The 26896-nt window shown below is 35.2% G+C and overlaps 1 protein-coding gene across 1 annotated transcript in view; it reads right to left on the bottom strand.

The window, feature by feature from the left end:
- ADAMTS16 (ADAM metallopeptidase with thrombospondin type 1 motif 16) overlaps positions 1 to 26896 on the bottom strand; it is an 88969-nt gene that overhangs the window by 5607 nt on the left and 56466 nt on the right. The window contains exons 17-21 of the mRNA XM_039329259.1: positions 26540 to 26678; positions 20044 to 20170; positions 10542 to 10743; positions 9602 to 9796; positions 7032 to 7250 (exon numbers count right to left, since the gene is read on the bottom strand). Of these exons, the coding sequence (XP_039185193.1) occupies positions 7032 to 7250; positions 9602 to 9796; positions 10542 to 10743; positions 20044 to 20170; positions 26540 to 26678 (882 nt within the window). The remainder of the gene's footprint in view (positions 1 to 7031; positions 7251 to 9601; positions 9797 to 10541; positions 10744 to 20043; positions 20171 to 26539; positions 26679 to 26896) is intronic.

Genomic DNA, 26896 nt, shown 5'->3' with positions numbered 1-26896 from the left:
TGAATATATTGCTAAAAATATCTCCTCATACTTTATAATAAATTGTCCTAATGTTGGAAGATTTAGGAACCATGTCTAAATCCAAAGGCTCATCATAGATAACCCACCCTCCCAGCAATTCTGCTCCATCCTTTCAGTGACCCTAAGCAAGATGAGTTGAGGAACAAACAAAATTTTCCCTCTACATCTGGTGGCCTTCAAATAGAAGAGTCCAGAGACTGTTGGTATAATCCCTGTAATGGGCTGAGAAATCTGTCTCCTCTCTGTAATTCATCAATATTGCCCACTTAATGATAAGTAAGGAAATGGGAAGATTCTTTCATCCTGAAGTCTATCTTCCTTCACATAATGTCTCCTCAATTTGTTTGCTCAAAATGTTAGAAGGTTTTATAGTACTGGAGCAACTACAACTGCAAATAGAATATAATTCTGGTCAAAGTTAACAATGTTGCAAGCATAAATAAAATTTAATAATAAAACAAAACTTACAGATAATCCTCAATTTATGACTGCTCAATGATGATTCAAATTTATGGTGGCCTCAGAAAACATGTCTTTTGATTTGTATTGGCACTTATGCCCATCATACCAACCCTGTGGTAATATGATTGCAGTTCAAGCGCTTGGCGATTACCTTCATATATAAATGATTGCAAAGTCCTGTGATTATGCACTGGCAATCCTTTTAAAAAAGTCCATTGGAAGGTGGATTTGTTTTATGACCACATGATTTACTTAATGACCATATGAGTGCTTAACAACTGAGGTGATTTGCTTTGCGACTGCCATAAAAATGGTTATAAAATCAAGTGTGGTCGTGTGATGACTTATGACTGCACCGAATTCTGATCCTAATTATGGTTGTAAGTCAAGAACTACTTATACAGTATGATCAAAACAGAATTTAAAAGAATCTGGTTTTGTTGCACCTGCTGCCTTGATACTGGATAGACTTTATCCTCCAGAATTGCCTATTGTTCCTACAAATGAGATCCTATACCTTGATTACCTCCCAAAAGAAAATATTAAAATAATTTATGATGGTCTCAGACTGAGCTTTAATTGATGTGTTTATCTTGATACAATCCTAATTAAATTGGATTATTTTCCAAAGTGCAAATGAATCCCAAACTGAATCTTGGAATCAGAATTTATTCCTAAAAGCTAAACTAAGAATAACAAAACAAATATAACTAACTAACCAGAGGGAAGGACAAGAAACAATGGTTGGAAACTGATCAAAGAGAGAAGCAACCTGGAATTAAGGAGAAACTTCCTGACAGAACAATCAACCAGTGGAATAGCTTACCCCCAAAAATCGTGGGTGCTCTATCATTGGAAAATTTCAAGAAGAGACTGGACAATCACCTGTCTGAGATGGTATAATTCTCCTGCTTGAGCAGGGGGCTGGACTAGAAGACCTCTAAGGTCCCTTCCAGCTCTATTCCATTCTGATGCTGCACTTCCGTGCATTGTTCTTAATTTTTCTTTTAAAGAATACTGCAATAAGACTCAAAAATCTCTAATACTTGGCAGATATCTTACAGATATGACTAGGTCCTTTGTTGCAAACAAGATTGAAGCCCAATGTAACACTTGGCCTACTGAGGGAAAGCCAAGGTTGCAGTCTCCATCTTAATATCTAACAGTAGTTTAAGTGTAATTTGAGCATCCCATAGTAGTTTGGACATTTGAATAGCCTCCCTATGAATGAAATGACTCTTTGCTTGATGCTTGGCAAAGAGTCATTTGAAGCCCAACAGTTTAACTAGCTGCCAATTCCAGCTTGAAAGTAAGTAAATCTAAATCTTACTTTAATTTACAAAGAGAAATGCTATCATAATGTTGAAAAAAGTGATTTGGGCCATTAGATATAGAAACTATTCAAAGAAAAAATATTCACTAATTCCATAAATGAAATTCATGCAAAATAACTAAATTAGTTGAGCTGCCAAGAGGAAATGTTTCACTTAAAGGCACAGTATTCTCCAGAAGCCTTAAGAGCATTTTGCCTACACTGGATAGAAAAGGGTTGCTGTTGTATCTTATTTTATTCCATATCAAAAAAAAAGGGGGGGGGGATGAAAGTGATGACAGTTCTGGGGAAAAGAGACATTTATTAGATCTTGAGCTGCATTCCAGCACTGAAAATGTATAACTGAACTTCAGTGGATTACAGCCATCTCTAGGCTATGCCTCCGTCTCAGTGCTAGCCTACCCCTCAGTCATCCTGAAGCTAAATCGGAGGGATCCAACTAGAAAAAACAATGCAGTCTTCTACGCAAACATTGGGATTCACAGGCTGGTGACCAGCACAGCTCCAACTGGTTTGTGGAAGGGCTGCTGCTTCCATCTGCCCACAGAGCCATTTCTGTTTTGGCTACTAGAAATACCAAAATCTCCCCAGAAAACTATCTCACTCCTACTTTTAGGTGCAACTAGCAACATTAACCTGCTGGAATATCAATTGCTATTTCTACCAATAACTTTTTTGCTTAGTTTTTCTCCTCTATGCAAAGAATAAAATCTAGGGAGACAGAGATCCTTCATCCTTCTTGTTCTCCCCCCCCCCCCTCCAGCAACCTCTAACAGCTGCAGCTCCACTTGAATCTAGAGTGAATCCACTTTGGGCAAATTTTAGGATTTTTCTTTCAGTCTGCTTCTTTTCTACACATATTCTGTATAGTTCAGTGAGAAAGAAGATGTTACATGTAACACTGTTAATGATATCTTTACAATATTATTGTTATTGTGGTATGTTATATGTCCAATGCTTTATGTTTTAAATGACTGTGGCAAAAGAAAGCAAAGATAGTACCACTAGTGATAGATGCCTTCATTGCAATTCCAAAACATCTGGAGCACTGTTTGAATACCATCCGTGTTGACAAAATCACTAATCAATTGCAAAAGGTAGCTTTACTCTCTTATCCGTGAAGATATCTTTAACAAGATCAAACAGCATCTGTCTATCCCAAGTCCTTGGGAAGGACTTGATAAGTAGATAAAAATGCCAAATCTAGTCTAAACATCAGTAAATACTGTGTGATAAACTATAATAATAACGTACTTAATTCATATCTTTATATATGGTTTTTGTAATCCAATGCATTTCCAATTATCAAGGCAGTGAAAGCAGTATTTTATAACAATTCTTCTATTCAGGGGTCAATTATCAACCAGTCAGAGTTGCAGTCCGGACTGTTTAGCCACTTTGAAGCTTTCTAGTAAATTCCCCACTAGAAGATTAGCCAAGAGTTATTTTTTTCTTTTTCTGCAAACAATTATTGAGCTTAGACAACAGTTAAAGTTTTCTTTTTCTGCAGACACCTCTTGAGCTTATAGATAGCCCAGTATGTTTTCTTTCTTTGTTCCCAGCTGTTTTCTATTTGGCTGAAGGTTATTAAAGTTTAAGGGAACAGATTATTCTTTGTTTCTGGGCATCTTGCCAATTTCTGAGTCAGAGTTGCTGTTGTTCTATGCTCTAATTCTCCACTAGATGTCAGTAATTATTTATTTTCCAACTTTTTCAAACAAAAAATATTATTATTATTATTATTTATTAATAGTTTCATCAAAACTCTTTAGGGTGTAAAATATTAACAGGTTTCTTAATTTTCAGATTTATCCAGACTATAGTGTTATTAATTTCATTTTAGTATATTTCTTTCCCCCTTAGAAGTTAATTCGCTACTTCCGTTTATGGAGGGGTAGGGATTTAGTCACCTCCGTCACTTTCGGAGGATTTCTTTTCCAAGGAATCAGTTACAAAATAGAAGGGAGAAGATCGATACTCTCACCCAGTTTCAAGCACGCTGTTCACCATTGTTCTGGTTTGTGCTTTTGGACTTTGGCTGCTAGTAGCTTGGGCTAGACACTGAGGTGCAGCTAGCCTTTCTCCTGTTGGATTGAAGGGCTTCCCCCAGATCGAGTGGATCAACTGCCGTCATTCCATGATCATCAGGGTGCCCTTCCTTCGTCACCTCTCTGGGGCGACTTTGACCCATTTAGGGTCCCCTGGTAGGGCGAAATCAGCCATGGGGTGCAGAGCCCTGCGATCCCTTGGCCACATCGCTATAAGATGTGGTTGTTTGGATTTTGAGATTGGTTGGTTTGATAAGGCTAATTATAGAGACTATGCTACTGTGAAAGACTATTTGGAGGGGGGAGACAAAATGGATATTGCATATTTATCTAAAGGGAACAGGAAATCACACCTAATATCCCCTTCTGAAAGACCTAGCCTGGAACATCAGAGATCTTCAGGAGTAATACTCCAAGACAAGACTTTTCAGGAGGAAATGTATGCAATACTATGACAGATTCAAATGACAATAGTTTCAAACCACAATGAGATCAAAAACAACTTTGATGACATAAATGAGCACATCTTCAATCTAAACTTACAATTAAAAAACTCTCAGAAAACAATGATAAAGAATGAATCATAACAGAACACAAACTAGAAGAAAGTGACTTAAATAGAATAAAATAGAGTTGGAAAGGACCTTGGAGATCTTCTAGTCCAGCCCCCCACTTAAGCAGGAGAATCTTCTTAAAAATTTCCAGGGATGGAGCACCCATAATTTTTGGAGGCAAGCTGCTCCACTAGTTAATTTTCCTCTCTGTCAGGAAGTTAATAGGGAAACTACAAATTAAAAGAACTACAACTTAATACAAACAGAAAAAAATCTACAAGATTTTACCACAACAATGAAAGTGGAAAAGATATTTTATCAGTCAGGACTTCAAAATCAATTTGAGGATAAGAAAAAAGATTTAACAAAATGGATTATAGAACTGCCAGGAAAACCATCAGAGTCTGGGATACAAAAAGCATATATCCTACTCAACTTGTCTTTCTCACTCCCAACAACACTTACAAAAATAGAGGACCTTCCTGGCAAGCGAAATATACTAACTTGGAAAGCTATTTGGCAAAAGAAGAAGGCTAGAGTTAGACTTAAGAGATCTAATTCGACTTACCAGATGGAGTACTACATGATTAAACATTTGTTTGAATATGGTTAAAAGAATAGATAATTTTGGATATAAAGGGGCCCTATAGTAAGAGGGATAAGAGATATAAGTAGTATAGTATTTTTTACAATATATAAAATGTAAAAATATTGGGATGATGTATGTGAATGGAAAGTTTGGACATTTAAAGGTAATTAACTTTGCAGGAATTATGACCGAGAAGAATAATTTAAATACCAAGGGAAAATTAAGCTTAAATAAGAATTTTGAAAACAGGACATATAGTGACTTAACAAGATGACTTTTACAAATATAGTTGAAATATAAGCTGTTCAGAAAAGATGTTACATTTGGATGTTATAGGATATATAAGTAGTATAGTATTTTTATAATATATAAAATATGAAAATATTGGGATGGTGGATGTAAATGAAAAGTATTGGGGTGATGTATGTGAATGGAAAGTTTGTCTATTTAGCTAATCAATTTTGAGAAAACTATGGCTGATAAGAATGGTTTGAATATTGAAGAGAAATTAAGTTTAAATAAGAATTTTGAAAACAGGACACACAGTGACCTAACAATATGACTTTTACAAATACAATTGAAACATAAATTAACTAGAAAAGATGTTATATATGGATGTCATTGTTAATTATACATACACAAAAAATGCTTATATCCAACCTTGTATACATTGAAAATATTAATAATTATATTTATCTTGACAAAGGAGAATACCATTAGAAGAAGGGAAAATTTAAGGAAACATACTATTAATTAATATATTGATCATGGAATTATAGAAATTAATAATTATTGATTGTTTTTTCAAATTATATGACCCCAGACAACACACTATTTACTAAGCACCAAAGATTGTTATTGTAAAAAATTAATAAAATATATTTAAAAAATGTACTTAATTTGAAAAAGCAACAGTTTTTCTCAAATGTTACAACAGCACAGAATTGCCTAGCATGAACCAACCAAGCTAAAGGCCTAAATGTTCTCTCTTATTTTTCTGCAGTGAATTTGGGACATACACTAAAATCCAAGTTCCTGTGCAAGCAAATAGCAAGTACTTAATTCAGTTAGACTGTGTTTATTTTATTTGAAATTCTGATTATATGACTGATACTTTACTGTATTTTATTATATGTCCCCTTTCTCAGTAACTCTTTAATACAGGTTGATTTGGCTGAAAAGGAAATTTTGAATGAAAAATTTCCCCATCAATTTTCCCACGTGCAAAACTATAAATAGCACAAGATTTGTTCAGTTTCTTACTTTTTCTAGAATTGGGTTGAAAGGAGAAATCCTTGGTAGAAGGGCTAACAAGTCTGCAGCCAGCCAGTCAGGAATATATCCAAAGGTTTAACTTGATGGGCAGCTTCCTGTAAATACTTTAGAAGAATTCTTGCCAGTGCAATTTCTAGTCAACCTTTCCTGGTCTTTTCTCTACTCACTCTGGTAACATATTGAATCATCAGCTTGCCACCTGGAGCCCTGAAGCAGGGTTTGCCACCAGTAGTCTCCAGGCTGAAAAAGTCACCCATTTATGTACCGTATCATCCTGACCAGGGATGGCAAAAGTTGTAATCCAATTCAGTTGGAAGATAATAGCTAAAAAAACAAAATCTCCTGCTTCCCAAATGATGAATCAAATCTCTTCTGGCATTAGTCATATTTACAGCCTTAACATATATTAAGTCTCTATTATTATTATCTAGATGCCCTGGTTCTGAATTTGGAAATTATACGTCATTGCCAATGGTTCTATTTCATGAATTGTGGGCGCTGTGGACTTCTGCTTACTTCTGCGCATGCTCCATTTCATTTGAACTACTATATATGTTTATGAAGGAACTGAAACATTCCAGAGCCCCAAAGCGCCCATTTCTGAACCACAGAGCCACCTCTCTCTCCGTAGAATGTATTTGTGAATCTAGGTCTGAATCTAGGACACTGGAACCATTGAAAGAAAAAAAAAAGGTAACCGAGACTTGGTATGAAGCTTAAAATATTTCAGAGTTACCTATGTCCTTTACCTGAGACCAAGAGGAGGAAAACCAGCTGCCTTGATTTATTGATAAATATGCAGAGTGCTTGTAACAAGGATGTAGGATGCAAACTTTTTCCATCTCTATGTTTGGTTTTTGAAGATAGGAACATTTTTTAGGGGCAAGTTCTCGATACTTTCCAGAAAGATATTTTTCAGCACAGTTCAGGGTTCTCCTCTGTATTCCCTTTCCACATGTCACAGAGCACTGAAAAGAGAATTTAATAACAACAATTAGTGCAAAGCAAGGTAGTCCCTTGTTTTATTTCATGTGAAATATTTTATGTTTTCAAGTCAATATAAACTTGACTTTATTTTGACTTTGATTAGATATGTGGACAACCCCAGAATGATTCCAAACTCAATAGATCACATTTCAACTCATTTATTAGGAGTTATGTGTTCCAAACAACACATTTTCTTCTAATATACTCCATTCCAGCTGTTCATCCATTTTTCTTTTCAATTCTACAGCCATTATATGTGGGTCAAAATAACTGGCATTTTTTCTTTCTCATGTGAGTCTCAAGAGAAGCAAAACCAAGTTCCAAACAGAGAAGGGCAATAGACATACAGTGAAAATTAAAGAGCAAAGTTCTTAAATCATTGGATTACATAGTTTCTAGAGTTCAATTTTTAGAGGCAGAATTGTGCTCCACATAATAGGAGGCTCAGCACTTTGCTCTAAACAGTTTGGCAGTTGCTGGACATAAACAGCTACTATTACGTCTGGTGAAACTTATGGTAGTATTCAAAGATTTCTGGGCATGAATTGAATGAGCATATGCTTAATATCTTCATGCAGTGGGCAACTGAAAGTAGATTCCCACATACAGCTAGACCCCATTTTAAGAACAAGATCCATTCCTAAGATCTGTCCTTAAGGTGAATTTGTATATAAGTTGGAACAGTATTATTGTACAATAATGTATAACATAATGTATTATGTAAGCATCTTGAACCATTGTGTATTTAACAAATTTTGCTACAATAGTCTCTATTCTTTTTTTTATTATTATTATTTTTTTCTTTTTTTTTCTTTTTTTTTTTTTATTAAAAAGTTTTATAAATTTTACAGAAAATAAAAGACAATACAAAAACAAAAAACAACATATACAAATAAAAACAAACATTACCCAACAAAACCCCCCTTCCCCCACCCCTACCCAAACCCCCCCTTCCCCCCCCAGGGCCTCCCAGAGCAGAATATAGGCTTAATTAAAAAAAAGTTAAAAAAATTTATATTTATAAAAAAAAGAATATAAAATAGAAATATATATATATATATAAAGTTAAAAATTATGAAAAAACTATATAGTATTTTTTATATCAAATTTAAATTGTATGAATTTTATCCATTTATCCCAAACAGCAAGAAATTTCTCTTGCGTTTGACCCTTTAAGAAAGCCGAAATCTTTGCCATTTCCGCCAAATGAGACACTTTAAGAAACCATTCCTGCAATGTAGGCAAAGATTCCTTCTTCCAATATTGTCCTACTAACAGCCTCGCAGCTGTAATCAAATTTAACATCAATATAACCTCCTTTGTATCACAATCAATAACTATACCTAACAAAAATAATTGTGGAGTAAATTTTACCCTCCTTTTAAAAATTCTCTGGATATTCCACCATATCTTAATCCAGAATGCTTTTATCTCTCTGCACGACCACCAAATATGATAATAAGTAGCGTCCATACAACCACATCTCCAACATTTAGGTTGTAAGTCAGGGTACATAAAAGACATTTTTTGTGGATCAAGGTGCCATCTATAAAACATTTTATAAAAATTCTCCCTTAAGTTCTGTGCTTGTGTAAATTTGACATTTCTCACCCAAATAGTTTCCCAGGTGTCCAATGGAACTAGTCTCTATTCTTAACAGGGTTGTTCTAAACGAGGGCATTCTTAACCTGGGGACATGCTGTATTTAAATACATTAGACTGTTGCATTTACATGTTATTGGTGTTCTAGTTATAATGGCAGTTTGCATTATGTTTGGTATATAGGACAAGTATGGTTTGAAATATTTATTTTCTTTTTTTCATTGCAACAAAATGTTGCAATAACAAGCAAGCTTCACTGAAAGTTAATGAAAAGATTCCAGCATGTTGTAACGTAGTGACATGAAAATAGGATTGTTGCTTAGCATTAATGGGTAAAACTCTCCCTTGGACAGGGTTTTCATGGTGTAAAAATTAAACATATATGGGGCAAAAAATACATTCTTGTTCGAGTAGAAGAGAATATGTGTGCCTCAGAGTTGAATGTGGAGTTGCTGGTACTCTCTGAGCCTGGTTGTTTATTTGCAGATGTTTCACTAGCACTGAGTTGCACTGATGATGACTTCATTACCAACTTAAACTGATGATGTTACCTACTTGGGTAATGAAATGTCTGCAGGAAACAACCCAGGACCCCATTCTTCAGGATAGTAATTGAATCATAAATCACTTCAAGAGTAGTAAATCTTACTTGCAAAGTTATCCATCTCGAATGGAAGCGATTGTATATTCAGTAGCATACATATTTTTTTTTAAAAGAAAGTTTTCTCACCTCGGTCCATGCAGACACAAACCACTGAAGTTTCTTGTTTTTATAGCATCGTTTCAGGAGGCAGGTTTCTTGCATCTTTGGCTTCAGTTCTGCGGCACAAGCAGCATCAGGTAAAATTTGATCCCAGTGAGAGGAAGAGAAGCTTTTGCACAGAACAGTTCTTTTCCTCCAGCCTTTCCCACATGTTCGAGAGCACTGGGAGTGTAGAATGGACAACGAACATGATAGCAAAATGTTTCTCAAAAATAAGAGAAAAGAATTTGAAGTAAATAAAATATGTAGCAGTTTGGTGTGTGTTATATACTTTGCTTTTCCAGCAGAATATTCTTACATTCTCATAATATTTAGAATAGAACTGAAGAAGAATCAAATGCCCATTTAGTCCAGTTTCATAGGGAAGGAAAGTGTGCAAGAATGGCATCAGGATGACTAATCTTTCCACATTAGTTCTAAATTTATATTACAGCATATAGATGTAAATGGTGCTGATTCTTGTTTCTTAGTCTGATCTCTTTTAAATGGAAAAATGCTTAGTTTAAAAATATTTAAAAACATACTGGAATTAAATCCACTCTACTGATTATAGCAGAGTATAGGTGCATTTATATCTAAAGTGTATTATATTTTAATTGCTGTTAAAAGTTGCAAGTGACTTATATGTGTGTAATATCTGATGACAAACTACGTTTCCAGAAATGAATTATGATATAAGTTTCCCTGAATTGTATCTCTCATACCGATGGGGGAAAAAAACCTCCCTCTTTACACACTTTCAGTAGACTGTTGTTCAAGTCTACCAAAGTGTCAATGATTATCAATTATGATAAAAGGTTTTATTACAAATTCTGTCCAAGAAATCAAAGTTACCCTGAAATACATGTAGTTATTTATTCATCTGTTGGATGTAATTGTGAAGTATACAAGTGTGAATTTAATGTACCTCAGACCATGGCCCGGTGCTCCATGTAGGCGGACATCTTTGAGTGTTACATAGCTCCCTGGTGACTGGGCCAGGGATTTGACAAAGGGAGTCTGATACCCTTTCTGGCTCGTATTGAATTCTCTGCATGCAGTGAATACCCCGAAACCTCTCTCCTCCTCCACAAGTCAAGCTGCACCCACTCCAGTTCCCAACAGACCAGCTAGAAGAGGATTAAAACAAGCAAACAAACAAATGAACAAACAAACACAGTTTGTACTTGCAGATCTGACCAGCTTGTCTAACCCAGCATAAGGGGAATTTGATTTATTTGTAGGGATCACATTTGTACCACAGCTTTTCTCCAAACATTTAAGAGCTCGACTTACGACTACAATTGAGCCCAAAATTTCTCTTGCTAAGCAAGGCACTTGTTAAGTGAGTTTTGCCCAGTGGTGGGATTCAAATATGTGAACAACCAGTTCTCTGTGTGGATGCTGCTTCCGGAAGTCCATTCTGGACTGGGCAATAAAAAATTAGCTACCAGTTCTGCTGAAGTGGTACGAATTGGCTGAATCCCACCACTGGTTTTGCGCCATTTTAGAAGCTTTCTTGCTACAGTGACTGACTGCAGTTATTAAGTTAATAATAGAATTGTTAAGTGAATCCGGCTTTCCTATTGATTTTGCTAGTCAGAGATACTGCAGCCGTCATAAATATATGCCAGTTGCGGCTTACATTGAAAATGAAAGGGAAACAAGATTCAGAATACTTTCAAACATGGAATAATTTTTATAAATGGCTAGAAAAATGGAATCAAGAGTAGGAATGGAAACTGTACTACTATTAATGTTAAATATGTGAACCCAGATAACACACTGTTTATTAAGCACTAAGGATTGTTACTGTAAAAAAATAATATATGTTTATATAAAAATACATGCCAGTTACTAGGCATCCAAATTTTGGTCACATAACCATGGGGGAGCTGCAATGGTCATGGTCATAAGTCACTTTTTTCAGTGCTCTTGTAACTTTGAATGGTCACTAAGCAAACTAATGTAAGTCAAGGACTACCTGTATTTTATTTTCTCATTATGATAAGAAAGTAAGCAAAAGACACCGACTTTTAGTATATTCCATAGGTTCATGAAACCTGAAACCTCAGATGGTATTTCAGACTGTTTTTAGATTTCCATTGTTTCAATGTCATTCACATCATATAATTTGGAGAGTGGGGGAAAAGAAGAATGAAAAAGAACAAAAGAAAGAATGAAAGAATACAGCAGATATAGATTATTACTCTTTAATGATGGAAATATGTCACTTTTCTAAACATAAATAATTCTGACATTCTGAAGTGTATTTTATAAATTGATATATGGCAACGATTCTACATAGTGAAAACAGGGTGGTTTGATTTAAATCATTCATTTTGTCCCTAGCAATATTTTAATTCAGATTTTTTTGGCAAGCAGGACATTTTTTGACAATAATTATAGTCCAATAGCAATCACAATATGTTCAGATACTTTATACAACGAATGATATAATGTGTATACAATTAAGAGGATGATCTGAGAGCCAGACATCCTTGAGCAGTTTCTTCTTATATGTGAACTCACTGGATGACTATATGCAGTCCAGTAACTGAAAGGTTACCTCAGCAGATGGCAGCATGTGGCAATCTGGCCTAATCTGACAGCTAAGCAGGGTTGGGCCTGGTTAAGTATGTAAGTGGAAAACTATCAGAAAATACAAAGTTTGCTGGTTACACTGGGAGTCTGAAAATACAATTCCAGCAAAACCCTTCTGTATTGTTCCCAAGAAAACCAGAAGAACGTGTCCATGCAGCCATCCAGAATCAGGCTGGATTTGAAGGAGATTGTATCTCCTAAAGGAGATTGTATCTCCTAATTGAAAAAAAACCCAAGGCATTTCTCTTCCTATAATATTTCTTAAAACATGAAATATGGTTGCTTTACTATTAGTGATTTCAAATACAACATCATAGAAATCAAATACAGATTATATTGTTTATGCCTCATCTTAGTCTTGCTACAGGAGAAATACAGATAGTCGTTGTGACCACAATTGAACCCAATATTTCTTTTGCTAAGTGAGACACTTGTTAAGTGAGTTTGGGCCCATTTTATAACCTTGCTTGCCACAATTATTAAGTGAATCACTTCAGTTGTTAAATTAGTAACACGGTTGTTAAGTGAATCTGCCTTCCCCATTGACTTTGCTTATCAGAAGGTCGCAAAAGCTGATCACACATGACCCTGGGACACTGCAGACTGTCATAAATAGGAGCTGTTGCCAAACATCCACATTTTGATCACATGACCATGGGATGCTGTAACGGTCGTAAGTGTGAAAAACAATCATAGGTCACTTTTTTCAGGATTGTTGTAACTTTTGAATGGTCACTAAATGAACTGTTGTCAGTCAAGGACTATCTATAATTTTTGACAGGGCTTTCATCATATATTGGTAAGCAGATTTACCAGGGTTCAGACTTGTTTTGCTACATATGATAGTCTCATCCATATTCTGCTTTTGCTGATGTATAAAGGAATAAATATGCAACTGCAGGAGAAAAAAAACAAACAGAAGTTACCACTTCTGTCACATTTTCTCCATTTCTTCTGTTTGAACAGATGTTCAACTTATTGACCTTAGGGGCAGGTGTCAGACTCCCCCAGGAATCTGCTTATGCTCTTTTCTCTTTTCCCAAGTTACTGCCCAATATCAAACCTTGGCATGGAAAAGACGGGAGTTGATGACAGGTGATTGGCAAAGAGCGTGGAAAGGCAGACTCCTGGAACAGTAACCCAAGCCCTCAGTTAGTGATCTAAAACATTCCCATCAACATTTTTGGATTCTTCACAGTTCCTTTTTGGTTTTAACAGTTTAGTTCATTTGTACCCTATAATGGGTAGCTGCTTGTGCACTTGTGAATGCTCCGTTAATTTCTATCAACACATTATATTTTGTGGACTACAATATTGAACTAAACCCTAGGATTGGAACTGTTAGTATTTCTAGATCTCAGATAGAAGAAACAAGCTAGTCTTCCTTACTCCCTCTCTTTGTTCCACCCACCCATTCATTAATATCTTTGATTACCCATAAAATATGTTTTTAGAATTATTGTTGATGGAACATTCAGATGAGAATGAAGACTGATAGGTACAGCCTTATGTGACTGCTGTTCGTTCAGGACCCATGGACCTTTTTCCCCCTTCTAATAGTGACTAGAAAATGTTGGGAAATGCTGAGACGTGAAAGAGAAACCCATCCTGCAATTTATGAGGATGACATAAGGAATATGTTCTCTGAGGGAAGGATTCACAGCTTTGAGGGCTTAAATACAGTCTTATGACCTCAGATTGTACAGTTTTCTATTGAGGCTCTAAACCAAAGAGGTCATTAAAAAGGGGCTCGTGTTGCTATAGAAAACCTCACAGAGTACAACTAATCCTCGACTTACAACAGTTCATTTAGTGACCATTCAAATCTACAGCACTGAAAAAGTGACTTATGACTTATGACTTTTTTCACATTTACGACCATTGCAGCATACCCATGGTCATGTGATCAAAATTCACATGCTTGACAACTGATTCATTTTTATGACAGTTGCAATGTCTCAGGATCACGTGATCACCTTTTGCGACCTTCTGACAAGCAAAGCCAATGGGGAAGCCAAATTCACTTAACAGCCGTGTTACTAACTTAACCACTGCAGTGATTCATTTAGCAACTATGGCAAGAAAAGTCATAAATGAGGCAAAGCTCACTTAACAAATATCTTAACTTAGCAACAGAAAGTTTGGGCTCAGTTATGGTTGTAAGTTGAGGCTATCTGTATTTTCATCCAAACCATAGATCTGGGCTGTCTGTTTTATTTCATTAATCTCAACATCTTTATCTTATATCCTTTTTAAAAAGCTGATGTGGGAATGCTAGTAAATTCTGCAATAGAGGAAAATTCAGACACAATGCTATGTTTTAAATATACTGTAATGAATGTAGTAAAATGCAATCAGAATATTGGCATCAATCATCAGAAACATTATAATAATGTCCAGTTACTTACAAATTGCTATTCAAGCTATCAGATATCTATATGCTGAACATAGAGGAAAAATGGTACTGTATTTAAGCGACTTTTGGGATCTGTATTAATATATAGATCAATTTCAGATTATTAAACTTTATGGTAAGTCTAAACTCATATGCATATTTACAAAAAAGAAAATGAATTGAAATTAATAGGATCTACATGATTTTATTTGTTTTTTAATGAAGTCCTAAGATTAGCCTGGGAATAGATTGACGTGGTAGAAGAAATATGGAACAGTCAGAAAAAAAAGCACCATGCTCTGTCTGCGCCTACAGAATGCAATGCAATACTTGAACATTCCTTCCTTCTATGAAGTCGGGGTATCAGTAAATTAAAACATTATGTTAATTTTGGCTTAAAACCAAACAACTTGATAAATCAGATGTCTTTATAAAATCAATCTCTCTCTCTCTCTCTCTCTCTCTCTCTCTCTCTCTCTCTCTCTCTCTCTCTCTCTCTCTCTGTGTGTGTGTGTGTGTGTGTTTTTGTGTGTATGTGTGTGTGTGTATGTATGCTGAAAAACACAGTAATAGATATTCAGCTAATATACAGCAAAAAAAAGTATCCAAGAGAGTTATCAGCTTCAAGGAACTTATTAGAGAAAAGTTTCTCCACAGTTGTACGAAAGAAATGCAAGGAGACAATAAAGGATGCAGAAAAAGAGCTCTGAAATACATACAGGATGTTAATACCATTTTAAGATCAGAACTGGTTTTTTTTTAAATTCCCAATTAACAAAATTGCAGAATGAAGAAACTGGCTGAATTGCTAGATGATAAAAGAATTAAAGGATTAAGACATTGAAAAGAAGCTGAGAAAATTATTTTTATCTTTTTCCTAAATCAGATATGTTGATCATTGGGGCTTCATCAATGACTAGATTCAATAATGGCCTAAACTGAGACAGTAAACTAAGGCTGAATCCTGTCAAGAGTTGTCTGAATGAGAGATTCTTAGATTTGAACTTCAACCTATTCCAGATGGAGAGGAACTTTCCCAGAATACCTTGATTTAGTTTTGCCATTCGAGAGGCTTAGTAGCCTAGGAATGCCTTCCACCAGTCTAGCTTAGTTTGCTAGAGAAGTGATACAGTTTGACCACAATTATTTATGTTCTCACAACATTCTAATTAGAGAAGCTGATGCATACCTCATACTGTCAATGCCTTAAATAACTTGAGTGCCACATTTCTCAAGGAGCTCTTCTCTTTCAGCCTTTTTCAGATTTAAAATAATTAGGGAAAGTTTTTCTCCAAAGATCAGAGATACTCAGGACAGTAGGTTAGATTAATGGGTATCCCAAACAGCCTAGAAGGCACAATGACAGACTACCACCACCAAGAAATCAGAACAGGCATGTTTTTGAATGCACCAGGAATTGAGCTCACGCAACAGTACTCACCAGGGGTGGAAGGTAGGCAAAATGAGGCAAAATGACATTATGATTAAAGCCTGCCACTTCGATATAGAGTATGATGGCAGTGCAGTGAAGCTTTGATTGCAAACTGTGATTGTCATCTTGCCCCACCCACATTATTGGGGTACAATTAACACTGAAATTTTATTGGTTTTTTTGGGGGGGGAGTTCAATTTTGTTGGCTAAGCATTTGAAATTTTTAATTATTACAGTATTTATATTTGCCTTTTATTGCTGCATCCTAATATGGATTTATTAGGTTAATTTTTACACATTTTAAAATGAATTTAATTTTCTTCTGCTGTGACATGAAGAGCAATATTAAAATACTTTCTAAAAATTAGCAATATATTATAATGCACACATTCAGAACAAGGTTTTCCCATCCTTTTCTGCTACAATCTCTCATGTCATAGAAATGGAGGAGTTCCTCACTGAAGCCAGGTCCATCTGTAATAGAGTGATGTTCTAGTTCCTCTTCCAGTGATGGTTATGTTGATAATTGTTGGAAGGAAGGAAGGAAGGAAGGAAGGAAGGAAGGAAGGAAGGAAGGAAGGAAGGAAGGAAGGAAGGAAGGAAGAAGTTCTCAAGAAGAATTAGACATGAGAAAATCTTGCCTCAACCTGTAGAGTAGGGGGCAGGAGAAAGTGGAACTTTTTAAAATGAACATAGTTAAAATTAGGCTACAAAATATACACTGGGCAAACACAGAAGTGACCCAAGAAAGCTCTGAAATGAATGCATGTTTTTGGAGCTATCAATCATGCAGCAGCAGCAGCAGCAGCAACAACAACACTAATGGATTTAATTGGAACTCTGTCTTTAGCCTGTAATATTACATGAGGAGAACACAACATAAATATTTATGGTAGACATTTTTGGGACATGCTCAACAGCTAAAAAACTGGCTTAAGGCTAGCTAGTGTAAATGTAATATTTATAAATTTAATGTGTTAGCTCAGTTAGTTTAAATGCTCAAAACTGGGATAACAGCCAACTTTGGAGCTTGTGGCCATGAATTCTAAAATATCTTATGCACAACAGAGAAATGATGTCTGGAGGTTCCAGACAGTATAGCAATGTCTCTTTTAACTTGACAGACGGCATCTAAATGAGGTAACTCACTATATCTGCATAAGGAACCATAAAATAACTGCTTGGATATTTCTGGTATGAGCTGCAACTAAATAGTTGTTTTACTATGATGACTTGGGTTCAATGAAATTAGAAGGGTCTGCACAACTAGTTTGAGAGCCTAAAAATTAAACAGGTCATATGTTACTTAAATAGGAATTCTAACAGCTCTGGGTAGGAATTGTTTCAGTTATTTATTTATTATTTATTTATTTATATATTTATTTTCATGGAATTATATGCCACTCCTATCATTGAATAGGTCACATACCTGTCATCTGCAAACAAGATTAAAACAATAAAATAATAACAAGTAATAAGATTGCAAGTCTTGTTATGCACAAAGAACAAAAAAAAAAAAAAAACCACTGTTAAACCTCAATACCAGAGGGTACAGACTCATGATATATCAGCCCAAAGGTTAACCAGATTTTAATAGCTTTCCTTAATCCCAGCACTGCTGGAGCCAAATTGTATCTCCAAGAAAATGCCACACCAAAACACTTACTCTTGACTATGCAGTTTTTCTTATAGGAGCTCAAATAATAGCTTGTCATATATGTTATAAAGGCAAAGTCCACTTAAAGTGGTGTTGCCTTTTTGCAAGTAGTACTAAAATAGTTTGCATTTACCTTCTTTCTGGATAATTTTGCTTTCAATTTCCCAATCTAATCCATATTCCTAGAATTTCTTGATGGAATTTCCATTCAAGGTTCAACAATACTTATTTTTTTATTTTTTTTTTTGTGATCAGCAAAAACTGGTTAGGTATTGCTACTTGCTGTGACTTGAAAACGTGAATGGAGTTCTAACATATGCCAGTGAAACATGGACACTAACTTCACAATCAATACAAAAGCTACGAGTGGCACAAACAGACATGGAAATATACATGCTCGGCATCACAAGACAAGATAGAAAGATCTGCATATGGATATTCTCTCTCTCTCTCTCCCTCCCCCCCTCTCTCTCTCCCTCTCCCTCTCCCTCTCCCCCTCCCTTTCTCTCTCTCAACACTACCCTTGGATTTACACTAATGGGGTACAGCCAAGGTACATCTAAGGATGGGAGGCTGTTGAAGCACCAAAAGTGGTGACAATCCTCATTACTATTATAAGTATTATATTATTTCCTTATTTTAGGTAGTACCTTGGAGAGAAGGATAAAACTTAGGAATGCTCAACAAAATACCAAAATTAACATGAGTTTTGAACTGGCATTCCACTAATGTTAGTTCATTGGCTTGAATTCTATAGCATTTCTTGATCTACATTGAGATTACTGTATGACAGAGACATAAGGGGATGCAGGTAAACAATCTACATCCAGACTAATTCTTTACCAAAGAAAAGGACAGGTGGAAACCATCCCATCTGCCAAAAAAAGAATAACTTCAGACCTATCGGATTGTACAGGCAGGAGAATTAAGCACAATAAATTAATCTTTGATTTTACTGAAACCACTATTTCATTTGATACATAGCAGTTATTGAAATTGTCCTATAAAACCTACACCAGCTTCTCTGAGATACACCTTATCAGAAATATGTCCTTGAATGCCTTGGTACCTGCCTCCAACCTAGTGTACACAAGAAACATTTGCCAGTTTATGATATCACTGGGGTCAATTATACTATATGACCTACATTAGTCCATTCAGATTATAATGAAAGGCTTTATTGTTATTCATGGATGATTAGGGTATTAATGATCAGTAATCTTTGTTAAGCTTTTGAGTTACAAAATCCATCACAGTCAGGGAAGAACAACCCCCCCATCTAACTGCTAAAGATTATTTTTTACTATTATACTCTTATATGGGACTGCAAGAAGGTAGAGAGTGTTAACTGAAAACAAATGCATTAATCAGTAGAATAAATAAAATAAACATCAATTGCAATGCAAAGCCATAAGACTCCATAGCAACATAGGTGTTAAAGAGCTAAGCGAAATTTAAGATAGGATGGAACCTAAATTGTTATCCACAGCATGTTTAAATGCTAATAGTAAGGGCAAATGGGCCTTCAGAGGAAGGGGTAACTTAAGTTATCACTTACAGCTTAGGTGACCTAAGTGAAAAGGTTCTATCCTACATATAGACCATCAGCTGACTGATAGTGAGAAGAAAATGGGGAACCAGAAACTGAACTTGAGGTCAGAGCCAAGGGACAAATTGTTAAGACTCAAGGAACAAGTACTAGTCAGAACCAAATAATAGAAAATGTAACTACAGAAAAAGCAGGAGGAAGACAGAAAGGGCATACAGCACCACAGCAGAATCAAGAACAGTTTGTTCCTCAGAAAAGGTTCCAGCCTAAGCAGAAAGCCTTTCAGGGTCCAGGAAGACAAATAGAAATACCACCCCATAGTGCTTTACAGAATTCTCTGGGTGGGTTCATTTTGCATATTGCGTCTAATAATCTGAGTCCTCATTTTACCGATCCCGGAAGGATGGAAGATGAGTCAAACTTGAGCTGGTCAGGATCAAACTCCAGGCTGTGGTCAGAGTTTGCCTGCAATACTGTGCCACCAGAACTTTTCATGGCCAGCTTTGGCATGAATGTTCAGTCGAAAGATTTAGAAAATGTTTTGCTATTGGTAATATATTCCAGCCTAGACTTCCCAAAGTTTATCACACCAAGAAGTACATATATTCTTTACTTGTGAAAACCTTAATGACCACAACTTAAACCATCCCTGGAAACAAACTGGAAGCCAGCATATATTACAAATACATTCCAAACAGAGTCTCAGTTGAAAGGTGTTGCAAATTCTTTGAACAGGTATATGTAATACCTCATACTTTTGAGGAAATATACACTTTGTTGTGCATTTTATTACCTGGGAGGACAAGGTGGCATTTTGCAAGGGATGGCTCCAGTAGCTGGTCGACTCTTGTGGTCACATAAAGACATATCGACTTGTACTTGAAAATCTTTGTAGCAGGTTTCTTTTGTCACCATTTGACCTGCATATAACACAGCATAAATGGCAAGCACAAAATCATGAACAACTGTTTACATTCGAAACTCCATTTTTTTTATTATCTAAAACCACAGTGTCCATCTTACACAATCCTACGCAAACAATAAGCACACTTATATGACTACCTCCCATGGTTTGATTTCCCAAGTCAAAGACATGCTTTGTGCCTTAAGTATTAACTAAATTTCATGACTATTTGACAAACAATTCTGGGGAATATGATATATCATTTGCTCCTATTTGCTGCTCTACAGTTGTTTTTCCTTTCTGAAGCCTTTTTTTTAAAATTTTCATCCATGATTCTTCACTAACATGTAAACTCAGTTGTGTCTATTCAAGTTAGCTTGTTGTTAGCTCTGTATTAGCAGAAAAGGGATGCAGCTTCCTTTTTCAGTCACAGGGATGTATAATTCAGACACATTTTTTCAGAGAAAGGAAACAAGGGGATTATTTACAAAGTTCTCCCAATTCAAATGTTTTGATTTTATTTCTGGATTATTTCTTATTAATCCATCACTCCATTTTTAAATTTTATTTTCAGACAATGTCTGCAGTTTGTTATATCTCTCAGTTTACATTTCTTACCCTATTCTTATAAATCATCAATACATACGACTACAAACAAGCACTAATTAAATCATAGTACAAAACATATTTTGTGATCTGATAATGACTGATGTTTTATAATGATTCTGATAACTTTAAAGGAAAAAATGAATAGGAAACTGAAAATCTGAGCACATACCAGCTCTCAAATATATCAGAAAGTAATGCCAAAGGATGAAAAGACAACAAACTCACAAAAAGGTAATAAAATGAAACAGTATCTGCTAATTTATAAATCAACTAACTACAAAAATGTAGGATGCAGAGTTCAAGAACAACTGTATAGCTCTTATATTATGTTGAGTACATTTGAATTAGATAAAAGTTTAGAGTATTTGATTTGAAGTTTGCAAATAGGAATTATCTATCTATCTACCCCCAATTTTTCATTGTGTTAATTCAGGCAGCATTTAGCTCAGTGCAGGCAACTGCTTTATTGTTCTGTGTAGCTGTGATTCCAATTTAGAGTTTTTTTCTTTGCAAACCTGTGTACTTTTTTATGCCTTAGAATATGTGGAAGGTTACATAGTGATCAATCCTCATAAAATTTGTAAAAGCAAAATACAGTTTGGTCTGACACACACTATTAGTCTGAAGGAAAGTTTGACCCATTTCATTAACATGTTTAAACTTACATCTTGCTATATATAGTTTGACAAACTGTATGTAAGCCACCTTAGCTGAGATAGATAATGGCCTGGTGGGCAGAATCATTACCATTCTACTTCCCCATCTTATTCAGCTCCTACAGTTCAAACTGGTCTTTAGTCTTTTAAGGATTCTCACTGCAAGGAATTACCATATTATAGTTACAGAATACACTGATGCTCTATGAAGAAGAAAGAAAGGATGAGATGAAGTAGGTTTCAACTTATGTCGACTTCAGCTGGAAGAAACTCAGTTGTCATTATTTGGTGCCTTCTCCACTGAGTTCAAGTCCTCTCTAAACATGAACACTCGCCGTCTCCTGTTTTGAATCCTCCAAACCTGTCTCAATATTAAGAGGGCCTTTATAAAATGGATACAAGGGAGACTTTGCCTGAAGGGAATCACCTCAGACTACTAAGGTGGGTATGGAGATCCATATGGCAGACTTACTCTTATTCTCCTCAGCTTTTATCTTCTCCTTTTCTCCTATTGTGGGAGTTTCCCAGTTTCTTCATCTCTTCTATGAACACTTCTCTTAGTGTAAGTTTATCCTTTCCTTAATTTATTTTTGGTGTAGGTACTTTTTTTTTCATAACATTTTGCATGACTGATATAAATTTATATCAATCTACTAATACAAAGAGTGAGTGAGGGCAATGGTGGCCATTTAATATTCAGAGATGGAAGGACTATATTCTACAATTTATTCTAGTTCTATTATCAGTCTCTTTACCAATGCAGTCTCCCCATGCAGACTCTGCTATTTTTTATAGTTACATAATATATGGCTTGCCAGACGTCCAGACAATTTAGTCATGCATTTTATGGACCTGCCCATCACATGCTGTCTGTGCAATGACTAACAAGAAGCTCAGAAAACAGCTGGCAGCATGTCATCTTCCCAGCAAGGTGAGTGACTCTGAATTGGGAAGAAGGCAACAACTTTTTAGTTTGACAAATAAATCAGACTCCCCCCCCCCCCAAATATGTACAAACATTCAGGGGAAGAATTGGCTCCCAAAATAATAAAATATGGACTATCATTTTAAAAATTGATATAGGAAGAAACTAATTTCAAATGAAACTCCATCTCATAAGTTGTAACTCATTAGTTCATCTGGAGTGGACCCTAGAGTTGTTTCCATGACTATTTTTAAATCTAGTGGAGTAATTATCAAGGCCATTGTGTGACCTGTAACTTTTCCTTGTTAAAGTTACATGCAACACTTGTTTAGCTACATCAGAGACACTGCATTGATTTTAAATAATTCTTAGAATATTTTTTTAGGAAATTCTGCCCCACCCACTTTCAAATCATTGTCACATTCTCCACCCAATGTATCATTGAAGCCATTGAATGCTTGGCCAGGTAAGTAATATTAAGTGTTACTGTCAGACAACAAAAGGTTATCTGTCTCTATTCTGTCTGAAGTGTTACTATAATACCATACAATTATTGAGACAAACAAACAAGCTAAAAATTATTAGCACGAGTTATGGACATCGCTACAATTTACAAAGTTCAGAATTGCATCAGTGGAGATACATTTTATTGAAATGAGTAGATCTCTGGAAGTTAAAATGGACAAAGAAAAAACAAACTGATAAAATACTTGGAACAATAAATATCCAGCTGCCAGTGTGTCCAGCTGTGTTTCTTCACTGAAGAAATGTGTGTGCATTTAACGCATTGGATTCCATTGTTTGTCCACTGCAGCTTCCTACTTGTTGGGGGGGGGGGAAGGGATGTTTATTACAACCAAAATGAAATTGGGCTCAGGATGAGGTTTGCTTTTTGCCATTCTTTTATCTTTTTATACTTGCAGCAGAAATTTTCTGCAAAAACACTGCCTATTAAGCATTTAATTCCAGCCTTAGCAATATGTAATTTAGTAATGGTTAACTAATAAATTCATTCAGGTGATATTAACACATACCAATAAATTTAAAAAAATCTAAAATGAGATTAAAAGGAAAGATTGAAGAAGAGCAAAAAATCACTTTAAAATTCTGCTACAATTTGACAAGCATAACCCTCTTAGGTCAAAGGCAGAAGTAACTGTATTGAAGCTGCTGAGACAAAGATCAGCTTCAATTTTTAAGGATCACAGTCATTTTGACCTTTACCTTTTACATGACATCACCTCTTCATTCTCCAGGTGGCAGATGTTTACACAGAACAAGCAATAGGGGATTATTGCCCCATAAACAGACAGCTCAGATGCAGATTCTGGCCTCTAACAATCTAATTTTCATCTTGTCAATCATTGGTAGCTACCCAGATTAGTCTAGGTGACAGCATCTTAAATGGATAATAATAGGCATGTGTCTTCATGGGGTTCTCTTACCACAGATTTTCCCACCCTGTTTTCAGATTAGACCGAACTTTAGCTCTATCTTAGTCCACAAAGCAATAACAAGAGTTGTAAATCAATAGACCTGAAAGGCAATAGTTTGGGGAATATTATTCTGGAACAGAGGAAAGCAGCTAACTATTTCAGAGGTCATTTTGAGCCTCCAGTTTTACCATCTATACTGCTCAAAAAAATAAAGGGAACACAAATGTATAGGATCGTATACATTTGTGTTCCCTTTGTTTTTTTGAGCAGTATAGTTCTCAGTCTGTCCAAACTCCTCATCTTTTGCATTATTACCACCTTAAGCAAAACAGAGTCCTTTAATTTCCTTCTTCAGTAACATAAAATAATGCCAAAAAAGAAAATTACTGTCTTTTGAAGAATAACAAAAATCTAGTTTCAGCCTTGAATCCAAAACTCAAAATTTTGCTCGTTAGACTATATAACTAGATACACCTAAGATACATTGTAGATAAATAGATACACTTTACATAGATACACACAGTGCTTTTTTTTTTTTTAAAAAAAGGTGCTGTAACTCACACATGTCATACAACCCGCCTTGCCTACCCTCAAGGTTCCATCCAATAAAGGTGCCGGAACTCCGTTCTGGGTGTTCTATGACACAAAAAAAGCCCTGGATACACATATGAAGTGTTTCTGACTAATGCCACTCCAGACCCAAAGTTATCATTATGTTGAATAAAAAATAACTACTTGTAAATCCTTTTGAGAGGTACTATTTAATTTTGAACTTCCAGATAAGAAATAGCAGACTAAATACCACTCCATGAAAAGTGGACCCAACAATTGCAGTGGAAGAAGACCTGGTAGTAAACTGGCTCTTTGAAACCTCTCTGGACAAGGAGAGGATTTGAGATTGCCCACAAGTGCTCCAGGCAGCTCATAAGGAGACCATAAGATTAATGGCCTCTGTGGGTTTAGAATTCTGTGAGATGAGGGAATCTTGCTCAAACCAAGGTCAATGCCCTTAAAGGGACACTACTTTACATATTACCTCCTCCAATCACTTTTGGAAATTGCTTGTTACTGGAAACTCTTATAGACGTTTTGCATAAAACAGAAAAAATAAAATTATGATTTATGGATTACACAGCACAGTTTCCTTCAATCCTTAGTAAAAGAAAGTTTTAACTATAACTTTAAGAATTTAAATTGGAATAATTCACAAAAATTCAACTTTGATTTCAGAAAATTATAAATGGAATAAGGGTCCAAATAAATTTGAAATAAAATTTTGGAGTTAATTCTGATAAATCCTTCCCATGGGAAAATATTTTTGTTTTGATTTTTTTTTTTTAAAAAATAAGATTTAAAAATTAGGCAATAGAGGCAGAAGTTATTACAGAACATTGACGAATTGGCTTTTTTGGCAGCTGCAGTACACCGCTGGCTCATACTTAAGTAATTGTCCACTAGGACTCCTAGATTCTTCTCAAAGTTACTGCTGTTAAGCCAGTTACCACATATTCTATACCTACACATTTGGTTGTTTTTTTTTTTTTTTTTTTACCTAAATATAAAATTACAATTAAAGGAGAAAAACTCACAAATTTGAATTACAGTTATGTAAGTGAACAAAATAATCTAACATATGACATATTGAAGGATGTTTTTGAAAAATGGGCTCAGTAATTAATTTTATAGTGTCGACAGAGACATCTGCCTCACAGGAAGGACTGTGTGTAAAAGATGTTATCCAAGCTGAACAAGTTTACTTGACAAGATTGAGACTAGGTTGAAAGAGGATTTACGAAGGTCAGGCTGCAAGAATGACATGGAAAAAGATGCTGTATTGGACATGCAAAAGAAACTGGCTGGTATTTAATAATTAAAAGTGATATACAAATAATAAACCAAGAAAGTGACCTGGATAATTTTCCTGCATTGGATTTAGAAAAGAGACATTAAAATTTTGAAGAACCTCATGCGAAAGAACAAAGAAAAATGAAAAGAAATCAAGTGCTAAGACATGATTTGAATGGACTAAAGATTACAATTGTTAAAGGAAGGAATATATATGTTGTTATCTCTGTTAACCTTTAATGAATCTTTGTTGACGCCAGGACTGAAATAACAATGCTTTATGGATTTGTTTATTAATAAGAAATGGGATATGGAAAGAAGAAACCACTTGTTGTACTGATAAGTTACTAAAATTATTTATACTTCTATTGATGAAGATAAGAACTCACTTCTCTATGTGTGTGTGTGTGTATTTCTTTACTGTATTCTTATTTTTCCTTCTTTTGTATTTCTTTCTTCCTTGTCTCCTTTCTTTTCTGCATTTCTACTCTTCCTTTTAATTTTCTACTTTAGTTTGTATTAGTTTTTACTGTTATAATCTTTATTAAAATTATTATATAGACATACTACACTCTTTAATTTTTGTCATCAATGTCCTGTTCAAAAGATAGTATTGGGGTGACATATAAAATATTTTGAGTTTCTAGAAATATTGGTATTATTTTTTTCAGTTTGTTAATAAAAAATGATCAGCATAACAAAATATCCGGTGTCTTTCCCTTTGTCTCTAATATTTAAGATAAAACTTAAGAGGTAGCTGAAATAAATAACTTATTAAGGAGATTACTATCCAAGTGGACTACTGTATACTTCAGAATCGACTGAATGTGCCTAAGAAGGTCTGATTTCTGAAAATGGAACACTTTGTAGTCTGCAATAAAACTATATTTTAAAACATTTCAGAGATACCTTACCTGCTCCACATGAGACTGAGCATTTAGAACGGATGATGGCCCACGTATAGTTATGTTTTAATATTTTTGTTTTTTCGGTTTCCACTTTAGGAAGAGAATATTCCCACGCAATTCCTAGATTTTTATCTTGTAAGAGAAGCTGATAAAAGGAAACAAAGGAAGCTATCAGTTCATGCTTAGAGTGTGCTAAAATATGAACGCTTCCATAATTAGGAATTCCTGGCCAGATAAATAAATACAACATAAAATCATGCTTTGAAAATATCTGGAATGGTTCAGGTAGAACTGAGGTGAATCTAGAGAATTATAATATTTGTGTAAGTATAAAATGCACAAATCTCTGGCATAGAAGTAAGG

The sequence above is a fragment of the Crotalus tigris genome, unplaced genomic scaffold (assembly GCF_016545835.1).
Source record: "Crotalus tigris isolate CLP2741 ecotype Arizona unplaced genomic scaffold, ASM1654583v1 scf7180000024391.5723578, whole genome shotgun sequence".
In the NCBI taxonomy this organism is placed as follows: domain Eukaryota; kingdom Metazoa; phylum Chordata; class Lepidosauria; order Squamata; family Viperidae; genus Crotalus; species Crotalus tigris.
This window is presented reverse-complemented; position numbering and strand designations above follow the sequence as displayed.